Raw genomic sequence first — 18223 nt, forward strand, 5'->3', positions numbered from 1 at the left:
GACGGGCCGAGGTCCTGCGAAGTGATTGGTTGGAGCTATAGAAAGGAGGCAAGCTGGGGAATCGTGTGTGTACGTGTGATGATTTGTGGACTGTACAAACACGAGGAATGAAAATGCCTGGGGGTGGAAATTTTGCTCTAGCCACTGTTATAACTTTTCCACTGATAAGTACTGGCACACTGTGTCCGTATAGGGAGATGTCAAAGCATGAAACTAGATAACACACACTTGGAAAAGGCATCCAAAAGGATTCATGCGTGAAACAGTCTTTTGGGTGAGATGAATTATGTTTGCTGTAAGAAACGGGTGAATAAAGAGTTGAATAAGAGATGGAAAGTGTGTTATGACACACCAGCATTTACAGATGGTGGGGCTCTTTCTCTAAGAGTGAGATATCAAAGTAGCTTGGTATTGATTCCTGGGAACAATCAATATGAAGCCATTGCACCTTAGTATTTGTTGCTCAGCAGTCTGCCTTCCTCTAAAATCTGTGATCATGACACCACAACTGATGGCTGTGTGTGGATGCTTGTATATATTCAGTGTTCATGTGTACAAGTCTACTGTGGGATGGATAGTTTTAAAGCAGCTTTGGTGTGCTTTCTGTGTTTGAGCGTGTACATAGCTGGATATAGCATGTTGTTTCATTGCATGTGTGTGTTTACTGCAGAAGCTGACAGGTCCTGTAATAGTGACAGGATGCAGGCAACTCCCACGAGGCCGTGCATGCTGACAGCAGCTGGTCGAGAAAAAGAACAGCTGCTGATGAGCTTCCAGTACAAAGAGCCCACACTGAGCCTCGCCTTTTATCTCTCCATCCTTCTTTATTTATATGTTCACTTACTGCTTTTACTAATTGTTTATTTGAATTTCATTAAAAAGCAAAATGGCAGTTTGCTTTTTCTTGATATAAAAACATTCTGTCTTTAAACTGAAGCTACACTCACTTATACACATGCAATGAATTCTGTGATTCTCCACACACAACAACACACAACTGAAGTCTGAGGGAGGAGAAGAACAGGGGAGACAGAAAGCCAGTTATTGATTTTTCCACGACACCCCTCATTGTCCAAAGTGATCTGCCATTGGCACCACCATGCTTGACCAACTCGGTCTTTCCCAGCATCTCCTCCCTGGATTCTCTGAAAATGTTTAAGTCACAAAGAGTGCACACAATAAAAATGCTCAGCCTTTTCTTACACCTGATACTCAGTCAGTTGTATGTGGGACTAGGTGTGCAAACAGGACTTGGCCAAGTTCAATTAAAGAGGATAATGTTGCATCTCTCTGCAAATATGTGTGTTTTTAGGATCCTGCACTCATTTGAGAAAAGAAGTGAATGCTAGACAGAATGGTTTTATAGTTAGAGTTTAAAACTGATCAGTAGTATAAGTTTTATATGCATCTGTGAAAGTGTGCGTCCATATTTGGGTTGTTTTTCAAGTGTATAACTCATAAATGGTCAAATGCAAATGGACAGTATATTGCAGCCAAAGAAGCAATACAACATTGGTGAGGTTTTGTTTTGAAGCATCAGCATTAGCATTTCGACTACCATCAGGTTTTTGGAGCCAGACATTAAGATTTTTGCATGAAAAGCTAAATTGCTAATTCATCACTTAATGCTAGCAAGCGTTGTTATCAAGCTGCATTCATGGACTGTTTGCCTGTATTGCACAGAGTGACTGACATCTTGACTGACTGTCAGTGTTAGACACAAATAGCCTTGGACTAAGATTTGATTTAGAAGATTTGACTGGGTTTGAATTAAGGTAAGAGTTGGAATACAGTGATCCCGCTTGCTAGCTAACATATGAATAGTAAAATGCACAGACTTTCTGAACAGTCTGCTGTTGTAATTATTTATCAACCCAGACTGTTGCAGCTTGGCTATTTAATTTGTAATTGTTTTATTGGGAAGCAATATTTTTTTTAAAGTGTCTACAGTGGACATAATCCAAGGTTTGTAAAATCATGATTTTCATTCTACTGTCAAAATGTAAATCAGTGACATTACAAAGGATTTATTTTGCTGTTCACCTCGTAGTTCTCATGTAATAATGCATCTTGCTGGGCTTTTTTATGTATAATATGAAAAAAAGAAAAATACTACATAAACGGAATCTTATATAGCGCATCTATTCTACTTGACCATTTAAAGCACTTTATACAAATGTCTCATTCACCCACGGATTTGCCCACGGATACTTCGTGATGCAGACTGGACTGCAGACTGCAGACACCAACCTTCCAATTAACAGATTACCTGTTTTACTTACCTGAGCTGCTACCCCAGATATTTTAGCCTTTGAAAAATTCAAATTTTGAAAACTTCTGAAATAAAGATCTACTGAAAATGATTAACTCAGCATACCTTAATTGTGCTTCATAACTGTATCAGAAATTGTATCAGATCAAACATTACTCAGAAACAGTCAGTTTCATCTTTATACACTATGTTGCCACAAGTATTTGCTCGTCTGCCTTCACACACATATGAACTTGAGTGACATCCTATACTTAATCCACTCGGTTCAATATGATGTCGGCCCAGCCTTTGCAGCTTTAACAGCTTCAGCTAGAGTACTCTAAACCACTGCCTCTGATGCTTTGCATTGTGCTTGGTGATGTAAGGCTCAGATGCAGCCGCTTGCCCGTGGAAATCCATTCCATGAAGCTCTCGACACACTGTTCTTGGGCTAATCTCTAATATCTTTATCCTTCAAGAGAGGCCTGGGAGGGTCCTGCACAATATCTTTGCTGTTCCTAGGACTGCGCTCTTCTGGACAGAGATCTTGGATGATGTTCCTAGGCTGCAGCCACTCCCCCAGTGTGGGGGTCACTGCCTCCAGTGCTCCGATTAGCACTGGGACCACTGTTGCCTTCACCCTCCACTCCAGCTTTGTCCAGCCACTGGTAGGACTGGCCTGTGTATGTGTATGTGTTTGCAAATTATTATTTCTTAATATAGCCTATACATTGTCTGAATTCTTCATTCCTGTCAGTTCAGCATGAAAGTCATAGGTCATTGAATATTGATGTTTTTTACAGTAATACTAGTTTCTCTCCTCTCAGTCTTAGAGGATCTCCTTTTATTGCTCCCCATACACAGTTGTATGTGGAGGTGAAGGAAACAGATGACATGAAATCTCACTATAATGATTGTAGTGTAAGTATGTGTATATTTCTGTATGTTGCCTATATGATTATTAACATTTATCTGTTTTTAAAGAAGATTTATTATAAATCTGAATTCTTCTGATTTTCGTTTTTTGTCATCCTCCTGTAAATGCGATGTTACATTTTCCATTAATATTTATTTCACTTGTCATGCTCATCCTACATTGTCCGTACATAACTTCACAGTCACCAAAATTTGTATCAATGATGGAATTTTTATCATATCACCACTAAATACAGGATAAAGAAGCTGAAAAGGTGCCACAGTCCTGGTATTTGGTAGTATTAATAATAATGGAGGTGGCATTATATTACACATTGTCACCAAGCAACCAGGAGCATGCTGGTCATTTCTTTGTACATTCACAAGGTCTGTGCACTGGTAATTTAAAGATCAGAGTGTCAGTTTTACAGTGTAATCCTCTGTGGCATCTGAGGGAGAACATTCAACAGAAATAGCCAAACTGCAGTTCATGCCAGTGTGCAAATGCATGCCTGCACACAGCACATTCAAAAGGCAGCAGGCATACCAACATAACTGTCGCTCACCACCCACCCTACTTCCCAGATTTGTCTTTTCCAACTTGGTCTGCTTCCCCAACATTCACGTTCACTTTTCCCTGTTTTGACGCAATGGAGGTGATCTAGCATGCATCAAGAAGGCACCAATGCAAGGGGATGGAGTGGGACCTGCATGGAGGAATCTAAAAATCACCTCAGTGGAGAAGTCCAGAGATAACTCTAAAGGGTGAGGAAGAAGTTAAATCAGTTTTTGATTTTTCATCCGTGGATTCCCAAAGTTTTATGATCAAACCATAGATGAAAGACATAACAAGCCTGCTTGTAATTAAAACAGTTTGTTGGCCGATACAAATGACTCCTAACCAGATTTATCTTTACTTAATATGGTGTCATTTGGTTGTTTAAAAAGTGTAAATCAAAATTTGATTTTTTTTTACTCACATTAAAATTAAATGCTTTTGCAGGCACAAATACAGAAATACTAGTAAGCAGAGTGATAGAAATGGAAGAGGCATATATATTCTTAATACAGAAACTGGGTGTGTGCTTAGGGACTGCTGGTCTAAACCATGTTTTTTATTAAGGATGGAAAAAAAACACAATAAATTTATTTTTAATGACTAAATCATCCACTATGCGAAAAAGACATATTAATGTGGTTTGTATGATCTTACAAGGTGGTTCTAACACAGTCACAGTACGACCTTACCATTTATGACCCAAATACTGACACGGCAACAAACTTCTCTGGGCCTGAATACATCCTGCACAATATAGACGCTTACTTTAAGGATAAAGGTAAACCACGGTAGCCATTTCCCTGGGAGCGAGGTGTTGGCTGTGTCTGGACCTGGCAGTGCTTCTACCTAAAGCTTGAGAGCAGAACACATCCAACAGCTGCTTGTCTGTCTGTTCTGTCTACCGGCGACAACGCATGCAAACCTGCCTGCCAAGTATGTAGAATCACAGTCTGAATGCTTCAGTCTGTATTTCACAGTCCAGTAATCTATCCTATTGTTTACTGCCATTCCTCCTTTGCGCCTCGTCCAACTTTGAATGTTTGAATCTGACCAGTCAGATGTGGGAGGCCAGCCTCTATAGTTGGATTAGTTAAAGCTTACACTACAAGTAAATATTTAGTGTTAATTTTGTTTGTGATTTATCATAAAGGCACCCACGAAGAAAAACTGCAGCTTTGAATATAAAATCAGTGTTTACTCCAAAGATGTGTCTTACTTCCCCTTGATATTAGCTGTAAACATATAATTTAATGTAGAATCATTTCCTTGATTTATTCTTCATATACTTTTGAAAAGATTGAATAATTAAATGTGCACATTTCCCCATGAGGATCTGTGCTTTAAAAGCAGCACTGGATATAAATTTAGAAGAAGCTTTTAAATGTGCCTGCACGCACAAACACCCACCGATCTACCCACATGCATGCACACACAAATTCCCATATAATGTATTTTTTTCTTATGTTGCGATGCTATTATTTCCCTATTCCTGCATTACAATGTGCTGTCTTGAAAACAACAAACTACCCGACATCTTGCTGTGCACAAACCACAGCTTCCTTCTCTTGCTTTTCATCTTTGTGAAATGGGATACAGCTCCTGCTCATTTGTCCAGCATCTTTTGCCAAAGATCTCTGAAACAGAGTGGAGAGGGTCCCACAGGACTGTCTAGAAGAGAGAAGAGCTCAGCCAAAAGCAGGTATACTCTGCCTCCCATAACTTTGGGGAAAGCTCTGAAGTGGTAATGGCCATGCTGTATTCTGCAGACACTGTAGATGTGCTATAGAAGATTATGCTCTGTACTAATTATAAACAGTGAAATGCTGCCGGCAATTTATTGCTTTGATTGTAAAACCCTGCAAAGGCAATATGACGAGAAGATGCCACATAAAGAATGTTATCATGCTTCTTAGGCGTCTTGCGGCATACTGTGTTTATATGGTCTCTCTAACCTTAAAGCTACACAGCCTGATACACATAAAAATAATCTGTGTATTGGTAAGCCCAAATTATTAGGTTATTGCTATGTCTTTGTTTAAGGATGTGATTTGTGAGGTGAAGGGGCTTCACATGACTTCAGCTTCCTGAACAGAAATGCTTGTAATTAATAATTACAAACAACCATCTATGTTATGATATGACTGAAAAACTATGGTGGCTTATACTAACTGAACCCACTGTATCTTAAGGGGGCTTGCCATCAAGCAAACCCGTTTGTAGGATTTCTGAACAGACTAAGGAAGACTTATCTGCTGTAATCATGACAGTGGACAGAGGACAGAGGCATCATGATGATGATGGTACCAAAATAAAGCTACCCTTAATTTGACAAAGTGTAAAATAAATTATAAGAATTTTACACTTTTGTTTCAGGAACATGAGAGTCCAGATTGATACAGCACAGCCAGATGAGGTGTTGAATAAAACTGCTAGTCATTTGTCACATGATTTATGTGATGATGATGGTGATGAGATGATAAATACTTTATCATCCCATATTTAGGAGGCTCTTTTGTTACAGCTGTTGAAATGATGATGAAATAATAATAATATGTGGCAGAGGCCTCTCTACCAGATACATAATAGTTTAGCAATCGATAGCATTTGGTATGAAAGATTTCCTCTTTCTGTCCTTGTACAGCTGAGCTGAATCACTCTTTTGGAGAAGGTGCTCCACTATCTGTTCGGTAAGTGGTATAGAGGGTGGTCAGGATTATTCATGATGCATAACAGTTTGTTCAGTGACTTTGTCTTCACCAAAACTTCACATGTGTCCCGTCTGCAGCCAATCACAGAGCCAGCCCTCATTTTATTCAGCCTGTTGGTGTCACAACACACTGCTGCTCCCCCAGCAGACCCAGCAAAGCACACTGCACTCAAAAATGACCACTAGAAGATGTTCAATATTTAACTACAAACACACTGAAGTATTTCATCTTCCTTAGTAAAAAAGAGCCTGCCCATCCTCTTCTTGTATGTTGATCTCCCAGTTCAGCCTGCTGTGCAGACAACCAGGTATTTGTACTCCACCACCACATCAACATCCTAGCTCAGCATGTAGCCGTCCTCTCCCTTCTCAACTCGATCAACATCTCTCTGGTTTTAAGAAGCAGAGTTCTTCCAGACCGCTCTACAAAATCATCCACTAGTGCTCTGTCCTCCTCCTGCAAATACATCTAACTAAACTATTAGTTGTACTGAAATCAGCAGCATTTTTTTTTCATTTGAAATGTAGTATTACAGTCACACTACTGTCACTTTTACTGTATTGAAGCATTTTCATAATCCAAACAGTAACGTTTTAACTGACACAGAAAATACTTTAATCAAAAAACTGTAACATCTATATAAGTATCCACTGTCAGGTGAGTATCACCTGGACTGGAGTTATTCCTTATGTCTTTATCTTGTCCTTTATAAGAAAGGAAAAACAAACCTAACATTTTCTCCAGAAATAATCATAAAGTCAAAATGAAGCAGTTAATTGTATGTTGCAATTAATTGTATGTTGGGTAAAATGTTGATAACCCTCATAATTATTATACAAGTCAGTGGCATGGAAATATCACTAACGCGTGCAGATATGACAGTGCAGAAGGCGCTGTTTCTCTCTCCGACGCTTTAGTTTTAGAAGCTCACGTGTACCACCTTTCACCTGACAGCGAAGGCAACACAGCATGGCCGAGGTTTGCTTGTGGGAATTGTAGTCTGATTTGCTTGAGCCCTTCGTTGTGACGTGCCAGGCGAAACTACAAGTCCCAGATTGTTTAAGGCGGAAGTAGCGAGACAAAACACGGCTAGGCTACAGCACAACACGGCAGAGAAGATGACGCGTGTTGTTAAAAAGAGAAAACTGGACGAAATCCGACAGGATAGGCTTTATTTTGACAGCTATTCCGATGTGACTATCCACGAGGAAATGATAGCGGACCACGTCCGAACCAACACGTACCGGACGGCGATACTGAAGAACAGTGAGTCAATTCGGGGGAAAGTTGTTCTGGACGTCGGGGCAGGAACCGGCGTTTTGAGCATCTTCTGTGCTCAGGCTGGAGCTAAAAAGGTGTACGCCGTGGAGGCCTGCTCAATAGCGGAGCAAGCCCAGATAACAGTCAAACACAACAACATGGAGGACAGAATTGAAGTCATTCGAGGAACAGTGGAGACAGTGGACCTGCCGGAGACCGTGGACGTGATAGTGAGCGAGTGGATGGGTTATGCCCTCCTGCACGAGTCCATGCTCAACTCGGTCCTCTATGCACGCGACAAGTGGCTGAAGCCGGGCGGCATCATTCTGCCGAGCAAAGCCGAACTCTACATCACACCTGTTATTGACCCGGTAGTGGAGGACCGCCTGCACTTCTGGTACACAGTCAAGGACCAGTACGGAGTGGACATGTCCTGCATGTCCGGCTTCGCCCGGAAATGTATCATGAACTCAGACATCACTGTTAGCTCTGTGACCTGCGAGGATGTTCTCTCCCACCCGGCCCGCTTCGCCGAGCTTGACCTGCACTCGGTCACCCCGGAGGAGCTGCGGTCCGTGAAGGGCCAGTTCAGGTGCGAGTCGTTCGGCTCGTCGGCAGTGAACGCATTCTGCGTTTACTTCACGGTGACTTTCCCTTGCCCGGATAGCACGGCTCCCCTCGTTCTCTCCACGTCTCCGTGCAAACCAGAGACACACTGGAAGCAAGCGGTGCTGTACCTGGACGCTCCGGTGGAAGTGGTGCAGGACACACCGATTACTGGAGAAGTCAGGATGTACCCCTCAGAGGAAAACGCCAGGCATATATGTATCCACGTGGACTACTCTATAGGAGAGCAGAAACGACACTCCAAGACTTTTTCCATCCCTGATTGGAGCTCTGAGGCTCAGCCATAGCGTGCCATCAACACCAAAATGCACTTCATTCATCATGTGTCACACCCGAATGCCCGAGTCCTCTTATTATGTCATGGTTATCCATGGATCTTAAAATTCCTGTGAAAATGAGACAGTGGTTTCACTTTATAATATATTGGGAAAAATATAAGATCACAGTAGGCTTCCCCAGCAAATGAATGGACAGCTGCAGATTAAGACACAGAATAAAGATTGGCCAAAGAATTGAACCTTTTTGTGCATGCGCATGTCTAAAAAGTAAAAACACATTTTCTTTATTTAGTGTTTGGTTTTAATTTTGTGTGTGTGTTTAGTTCTTTTACAATTAATTAATTGATTGAATCATCCATTAAATAGCCCCTGAACTACAAAAGGAAAACAGCCTGTTTATGCCCACATCTTCAGATGTCTTGTTTTTCTTGTCTTAGTAGAAAACACCTTCAAAAATTAGTTGTTTATCAATATATTTAAGTTGATTTAAAAGTTTTGATACTATCAGTGTGTAATAGGAAGAAATCTTCAGAAAGTCTGGCTAAAAGAAGAGTTTGAGGTGGGTTTGTAGCTGCTTGTAATCAGTGAGGCAGGTTTATAAAATGTTAAATAAATTCAACACCATGCTGCAGGCATCTGATATTCTGATAAACTCGGCCATTTATATTGTGTGGAATCTCATCAAAATTCTGCATTCAAATGAGCATCAGACCAATATATTGACTTGGACTAGCTGCAGTCAGGCAGGAGGCTGCATCCTACATGACTTTGGCTGCTGTTCAGTTACTTTTTAATGAAGTACCAAATTGGCTCATTATTTTGGTTAGGCTGCACTGTCATCTGTTGATGAAAACACCAGCCTAATAAAAACTTATAATTCTCCTTCAGCATTCTACATAAAAAAAAGCATAAGATATCTTGTTGGTATACCTGTTTTTGAACAGTTTGAAATGATAGTTTTATAAGCTTTACCAGGCAGGAGTTTCAAAAAGTAACTCATCATTTATTGACTGAAGGAAAAAAAAGTCATCTGTTTATGTCAGAGTTTGCAGTGCTTGTTTTCAGGTATAATGCAGAAACTTTGATTAGTCGGCCAGAATCGAATTCAGAGAAAAGATTCATGTGTTCTTAATTTGTGGGTCTCAGTCCTTTTTCAAGAACTTTATTGCATTCAGTCACGACACATACCACTCACCTTAACACTGCTGAGCAACGGCAGTTCTTAGCAACGACACTCCAAAACGGGGTAGCTCCCTTCAGCAGAACAAAGTGTCCCGCCGCTCTGCTAAAGAGAAAAAAAACCTGCTCAGAAGCAGCTCGAGAGACACGACAAAGACCTCAAAGCATCGGCTTGACTTTTAAACCTCCCGTATCCCCATCCGATCAGAACTCTACAGGAGATGCTGGGACATGTTGCATCCATATCCCAAAGTTCCCAAATGAATGCAGACTGCTCCATGCCAGACACCAGTGGGCACAGCCAGAGGTTCTGTGCCCGAGGAGCAGGAATGACACATACTCGTTATTAGAAAGACGAGCTGCTGTTTCTGTAGTTGCTTTGAATCCGAGACAATGTGTTGATTAAACCTTTTGTAAAGACTTTAAGCCACAGCTTGTGGAGTAAGTCTTAGAGCATGCAGCCTCTCTGATGCAAGAGTTAAATACAGATTCCTGACCGTGTTAACTGATGATTGTTCTTTCAGGCCCCATTATCACCTGAAATATGGCGTTCATGTGTTTCTGCGTCATCAGTACAAATATTACCCACTGTCTAATGAGCGTATGTAAAATTAATCACGAGCTGTAGTGTCTGCAAATCAAGCCCATTATATATCAATTCAAAAAGAAGTGAAAAGGCCGAATCACTGTAGCTAAATACCTGCTGTCCTTTTATATTTATATTTTAATATCTTGTATATATTGTTGTATGCAGTATATTTTATTTGCAACCCATTTTTGGGCCAAACTTATATATGCAGTTTTATTACAACGAAAAATATCAGTCTACTGGCTGACAACTTACTGACATTCAATCATTTCTCCAATCGACTGCTTAGTCTGTATTACAAAAGGAGAAGCAGATGCAGAAACATCATTTTAAATATTCCAGTTACAGATATGAGCAGCTTGAAATGTAACTAAGGTAACATACTGAGCTTATGATCAGTTAGATGTATGAACTTTATAAAAACAAGCCGTGTCAGTTAAAGTCTAAAGATGAAGCGTACAATGGCACTTTAATAAACAGATATCCAGAATTAGAATTAATATTTGTATTTACTGACAAATTTACTTTACAAGCAGAACCAGGCAAAGAAATAGTTTTTATACTGTAGTTGTAAATACTTCCAGATGACTGTGGATAGGAGCAGGGCCAAATCTGGTTACTGCTATAAAAGGGTGACAAAAGGGTTGATTGGTATCAGAAACCAAACACGGTGAAATGCGATGGGCAGTGGTGCAAATTTTAAAGAACTGTTCAAGAAGATGGATGGATGGATGGATACTATCTCAAGTTTGTACACTTTGTTGTCTTGTATGGTCTCTTTAAATCAAAATTCAGCCTAATCTGATCCTATTAATTTTATACTTAAATTGGTTTCAGAAAATGCGGGCTTGGTTATGACCACATCAGGTCATTGTAGTCAAATGTCAGACGGGGTTTCCACTGTGACGGGCTCTGTTCTACCACAGGTAGCGAGCTGGGTGGGTCTTTGTGAGTCATTTTGCGGCATAAAAACTACATTTGTGTCCATACACTTTCCACACAAATTAAATTCTTCTTTTGCAGCTGTCCTAATGCACACCCACAGAGGCTCAATCTCTTCTTGACTTCCACAGGTGGCTGAAAAAAGAGCCCTGAGGCAGAACAAAGGAGAGTGTCCAGAGAATAGAAATGTCAAATGCAGCGCAGGCAGCCGCCGTTAAGCCCAGAATCGCACTCTTGCATGCACGGCCACTCTCGGCTGCTAAATGCTAAACTAATTGTGATCCATTCCTGCCTGAAATGATTTGGAAACCATTAGAAACAAGTGTTGAAACTCGAAATGGGATTATTTGGGTTGCATCGCACAGCAATTTAGGAGCCAATCAATAGACAATGTGCTTAATCTAACTGATTTCAAGACTCATTGTTCAATGTAGGTCTGGCGAGTGAGACAGAGAGACAGGACAGAGTAGGACCTGCTGAACTGGAATCACAAATGAAGCCATCTTTAGATTTATTCATTTTTTTCTAACTATAAATGTGATGTTATTAGCGTATAGCATTATATTACTGTGTATTAAAAATTATTTGTGTTAAAATTCAGGATACATACAGTAAATATAGTTATTCACTGTAAAGATTAGCAAATGAAAATGCAGTAATCTAGTGCAGATTTATTTCTTGTAATAATAAAATTTCACAGTATAAAAATTCTGTCTTTCTTTTAATCTAAAAGACTTAAACCATGTTGAATCACTGTGCAGAATTCAAATAGTGAGGTGATAATATTAAAATGTACTGCTTTAAACAAAATGTCCCAATACAAAATTGTAAGAACGCCCACAACCTTTTACATATGGATTCAAAAAAGACCAGAAATATATTTTATTAACTCCACTGGCTATATTAGAAGCCAAATTTAATAGTTTGGCACACAGATTAGAAATTTTGGGATTTTCTCCCAACCCTCCGATTGGATTGGCTCGAGCCTCTTTAAGTTGGACCGAAAACATCTGTGATGAACTACAATTTATCACGGCTAATCTTTCTTTATGATTCAAGCAAGATATCCTCATTCTTGTTTTGTAGCTTTTCCAAAGCTGATTTGGCCGGCCTCTATGCCCTGGGTCGTGTTCTAACACCCAGTCTGAGCTTTTTGGCATTCTCCAGCAGCTTCAGCTCCTTCTTTCCTCTGTTGCCAAAACTCTCCCAGTTCATGCCAAAGAGCTGTCCTATGTCGTGGTATGATGCCACCGACACTGAAACTTGCAAGTCTATTTTTGATTTCATCTCTCCATAAAATTAGATGAAAATTGTGTTTCCTCTATCTGCCTTTTAACAAACTCTGACTGTTGTCAGCAAATGGTCCTTTATTGAATCTTTCCTGACTGTGTCTACAGTTTGCAGAGAAACCCTCAGTGTATTCATTTCAAAGCCAACTGTGTTCCTACAGACAATGAATATACAGTTTTCAAATGCCTCTCTAGTTTGAGAAGGGACGTACAATTAGACTTATACTCTGTAATTAGTGCAACAAATGTATGATATTAGTTAAAAAAATATATAGTACATCATCAAAAAGGGAATTCTTGAAATATTTGATGATTTAAACAACTTCAAACTAGTAATACTTTTTTAATAGACTCCAGTAGCCACTACCGTTGAGGACATTGGAGTCATGTCATGAATTAATTCATGATGCAGAGCACTCATCCAGTATATCATCTTGTATAAGTGGAACTATTATGCCTTTCTACTGTCTAACAGTGCCAAAATCTCAGGCTTCAGACTGCTTTAAAAATTCAAGTTCTAAAGTTATTGTTTTTTTCTATCTTTGCCTCTTTCTGATGTCATACAGAGAGGATATCTTTTACGATGGTCCTTAGGTACAGAGTTGTGGTTGTGAGCTCAGCAGGCCCTCGGACCAGCTGTTTGCGAGGGGAAGCCAATCGCACAAAAATGGACCTATTTGGAGCTGTAACCTTAAAGGGAGAGGCAATAAACTGAGGTTTCACTAAGGTCCAATACATGATGCATTATTATATTTTTGAACTGTGAATCATGCAAAACTACTCTGCTAGATTGTAAGTTTAAAATATATGGAGGTAGAAGTGAGCATAATAGGCTCTATTCAAACAAATTAGTTATTAACAATGTCAATGTAAACAATTTGCCAAACCAAAAAGGAAAAAAGGAAGAAGAAAAAAAGTCTCTTTCTCTCTCTGTATATATATATATATATATATATATATATATCGATAGATAGATAGATAGATAGTTAGATAGATAGATAGATAGATAGATAGATAGATAGATAGATAGATAGATAGATAGATAGATAGATAGATAGATAGATAGATAGATAGATAGATAGATAGATAGATAGATAGATAGATAGATAGATAGATAGATAGATAGATAGATAGATAGATATCTCTATATATGAACCCATTATATATAAGGGGTTTTCATGTTACATGTTATTATGGTGATATGGCTTTGTCCTTGAGTTGTCAGCCTCTAGAAAGAACACAGTGTACAGCTCCTCACATCTGAGCCACTCAGCTCAGTTTACAATGCTCTCGTTACCCTGAAAATTAATATATTTTGTTTGACATCTGTATTAACAGCAATCCAGCTGAAGAAAGAAACCTAACCTAACCGTACAGAATAACTTTGATGAAAAAGGCTTTTCACCAGAACCCAAAATGGAAATCTGTAAAACCAGTTCACACTTTGTAAAATGTAAAATACTATTTGAAATGTGATGGATCTTAAGCTAGGCAATGGCTCACCTCCATATTCAACATTTCACTGCGACTCTGAGAGATCAACAAGTATGAATTATGCATTTTGAAACTTAAATAGAAAAATGTAAATCTGCGTAAAGTAATCTGGTTTGATTCGAGATAATTGTCAGTGTTGGAAGAAAGTAATTTTTTCCCTGTTGATGTTTTTAATGATCAGATTAACATGCATATCAAAACACTCTGTATAGTTTAGCGTGGATCCTACATTTAATCCTATAAAAAGTGGAAAATCACTGACTGTGTATTTCAGAGCTGGATTCTGGTGGCACACGGTATCTTATTGTAGCTGCTCATTCATCCTGATATGCTAATGACACCGTGAATAAGCCAATAGGATTCAATTCCCACAGTCGGTTACTGTAACCAATATTTCTGTCAGCATATCCTGTGAGGACAAATTGGGAGCATGGTATTGACAAAAGCTAATTTGGTGCAAGAGCCCTCAGAGTGGTGGACTTCATTTCTCTGGGGCCCAGCAGGCCAGACCATTTGTCATCATTATCATTAGCAACAGGAAGTGACCCATGTGCCTACTGCTAAACCCCAAAATAACTGTGCTGTTCCACGTCCACATATTTTTTCCTCAACAGTAATAAAACCGTACACTTATTTAAATGAGAAACAGTATTTATTCTGCCCCTGAGCTGCAAATCTCAGCAGAGAAAGCAACTGCCTATCAGAAAAGCATCCAGCTGTAGGCACTGAGGCATGACTTCATGGACGGACACACACCGCACAACAAGGACAGATCTGGATGGCGCCTGTTAAGAAAGTAAATCCCAAATCACTCGCAGGGGCACGTAAATCTGAACGGGATGGCCCTGATTCACAATCAGCCCGAGGCAGGCGGCTCTTTGCCTGTGAGCAAAGTACAAATCCACCAAACTGTGTGGCCACATCCTCCTCCCCCTCTTGTTCCCCACTAATCCGTTTTCAATCATGCACTTTTTGGATTATGCTTTTCTGTAATTCTTCTCAGGTATTGTTTTATAACTTAATATGATATTTCAATTTGGGTGAGTTGGGTTATGGGTTTAGGACACCATGCAGGATTGGATAAGCAGCAGAGGTCTGCAGGCAGCAGATTGGAGCGGAGGGTTAGTGCCCGACTGAAAGGAGCACGATAAACGTTTGACACAAAGTCCAAATGGAGCAGATGCATAATAGTGGTGAGGCTGACCTGATTCAGTCTTTTCCAAACGCATCCCACCCGGTGACGCGAGCCCTGTGTTGGTCCCGACACTCACTCACTGTCTCACCTCCAAAGAGACGTATGGATGCTTTACATAGCAAGCTATGACTCCCTGTCATACCAAAAGGTGATTAAAACTTGAATAATAGTGATTAAAATGAGATTCCCTAAATTTCCTTCCTCAACTTTTTGACTGTTTTATAACCAAATAATATGAACTCACCCAGTCTGCACACAACTCTGAAGGAATATGGAGACTTGTGATATTTAAAGCAATGCAACAGTATTGTTTTGAGTTAAACATTGATCAGCTTTGGTGCTTTACCCACTGCCATTATCGCATTTAAAAACATTGTAGCGCCTCATGTATTTGTCAATGGCACAATCTACGACAGTGCTTTCAGTGTCCGTAAATATGAATTGCAGAGAAGTGTGTAAGATGTTTTCATTCCTGTTCATGAAAGTGCCAATCAAAGAGCAGCAATTTGAATTATCACAGTGACCACCCACACATGGAGTCATACGTAGTGGCAGAATGCCTCAGAATACTTCTGCCACTACTGAGTTCATATCTTTCTGCCACAGTCTGACTGTTTTGTGTCATTTTGAGGATTTTGTATTCTTAGTTATATTTTAGTTTTGTTTTTATTGTTGCAGTTTTATGTGTCTGTTGTCTCGTCTGTTAGAGTTGTTCCACTGTCTGTCATATGTAGCGCACGTCTTTTTGCTTCTGTGTTAACCATTTGCATTTGGTTTGTTTCCTGTTTTACTTTGAAGGTATGATTTCTTTCACATCTTGTGTTAGTTTTACTTGCTGCTGTGTGATTATCCTGATTGTTTTCACCTGTGTGTAATTTCATTGCACCTGTGTCTCATTGCCCCCTCTTGTGCTCCCAGCCTGCCCAGTGTGTTTAAATAGTCCCGTCTTCCTCTTTGTCCTTGTCAGACTGTTTGTCAGCTGCGTTGTTATGTTTCTGTTTGGCCTCCCTGTGTATACCCTCTGTGATCTCCTACTGATTATTTAACACTTTGGTTTAGTTATTTTGGACTGCTGCTCACACCCAATATTAAGGGCTTGCTTCTTGTTAAGTCATTATGTCTCTGCTTCCTAAATTTGGGCTTGCACTCCACATATGCTCACACTTTCTGTCCTAGCATGCCCTCTCTATAACTTTTACTTATACTTGCACTATTCCTGTATTAATAACCTGCCTTCCTCTCCTCCTTCCACCCCGTTGACTAACAGACAGACTCCTCTGGATACAGGCAACATTACCGTCCATTCAACAGGTGCAAAAAATTCAATACATCCGTCCCTGGCGTCCGCCAGACAGGGATGTGCAAAAACAGCGTTACTCATCAATTTACTAATAACCACCATGATGAAGAAGAAGAGGAAAAGGAAAACAAAACTTAACAGCACATAAAAGTGAAGTGGTGAGATACTGGAAGAGTGGGCCTCATGATTATTGGTCTCTTAAGTAAAGAGCCATCTATTGAACCCACTGATGGATTTGAGGGCACATGGTCATTTTGTCCTTGAATAATAATACTCCTCCACATTCAAACACATCCTCCTTTCATTTCCCTTGCTGACCTTTAGTGCGTCTTGTTCGGCACAGCCTTACCTTAACATGTTAACCTACACGGGGTTATCTCTTAGTATTCAGGTACTTTAGCCTTTTATTGGCAAATGGCTTCATTTACAGAATCCCTGTTCAAACCCAGTCTGCATGAGCTTAGTGTTTTTAGGCCTTGAATAAAAGACAGAATAGGGCTTAACAGTCTGTAGATGAGCTTCAGAAATGTATTGTGAGTCCACATTTTATATGGTGTCTTTGTATTGAGTCAATAAGTGGGAATTAAATGTGCTCTTTGGTAGCTTTCCTCTGCGCTCTCCTCTTTCTTGTCGCTGAGTGAATTAGAAAAAGAGGTTCATGTCAGGCAAGTTGCCCTTGGGCTCACAGAAGAGAGGGAAAAAGAGAGAGGCAGCTGCATGAAGAGCTGTCTTCTCAGCTCAGATGGTCAACGCTGTATCCTTAACCTTTCCACAGTGACATGAGTAAAGCGAGAGATGAATTAATTGACACTGGAACGGTCCCATGAAACAAAATGTTTCATGGGCCATGTTAGAGTACTTTGGGCATACTGGATTTGATAGGGTTTATTGATTAGTGACTCAACTGGCTTATTTCTAGCCTTGAAAACTCTGTTTCTGACTCATATGCTGCCTTGGAAGCCCACTCCCTCAGCTGTAACTGCTAAAGATGCAAGACAAGTGAGCAAATAATGCGATATTCTCCAATTTAGAAAGAAAAAAAGAAAAAAACAGGCAAGAGTTGCTTCACAGCAAGCTTCTGTTTGATTTATCAGTTGATTGACTTGCTTAAACCCTCTAGTGTTGCAATATGTTGCCATTCACAGCTTATATAATCCATTGTTCCAGCTCCTTGCTTAGCAGTATAAGTTTTACATGTTTGTCTACTCAGACGGTACACCTTTGACTTTTAACAACGTGACTTTCAGCAAACAAAACACCTCTCTGGAAGCAGATGCTCGAAATGTAGACTAACAGAATTACTGCCAGCCGTTTTTCCTTAGAGCCTTTTTCTTTCTGCCACAAACAGTAGAGGAGGCTTCCTATTCAGTAGCGATGCTGCCGCTCCTGTTTCCAAAGTTTTAATGCTGTCACATATTTAGTCAGTGCATTTCCTACTTAAAGCCATATAATTGTAAAAATAAATAAATAAATAATAATAATTAAAAATTAAAGAGTATGTATATTTCTGTTCATGGTTGCCCTCAGCTATTGTTCGCCACTTCGTAGAATTAAACTTCAGGTGAAAGCCAGTTGTCAAGCCTCACCACCTCATTGTGTCTGAGAGCAGTGGGTCTGGCCACTCTGCCGTCTCCGAG

At 39.9% G+C, this 18223-nt stretch overlaps 1 protein-coding gene across 1 annotated transcript; it reads left to right on the top strand.

Moving 5' to 3' along the window:
- The first annotated feature begins 7416 nt into the window (after window positions 1-7416).
- prmt6 (protein arginine methyltransferase 6) lies at window positions 7417-8986 on the top strand. The gene has a single exon (XM_031759530.2). The coding sequence runs from the start codon at window positions 7552-7554 to the stop codon at window positions 8605-8607; it is 1056 nt and encodes a 351-aa protein (XP_031615390.1). The 5' UTR covers window positions 7417-7551; the 3' UTR covers window positions 8608-8986.
- Window positions 8987-18223: the final 9237 nt, after the last annotated feature.

The sequence above is a fragment of the Oreochromis aureus genome, linkage group 9 (assembly GCF_013358895.1).
Source record: "Oreochromis aureus strain Israel breed Guangdong linkage group 9, ZZ_aureus, whole genome shotgun sequence".
NCBI classification, from domain to species: domain Eukaryota; kingdom Metazoa; phylum Chordata; class Actinopteri; order Cichliformes; family Cichlidae; genus Oreochromis; species Oreochromis aureus.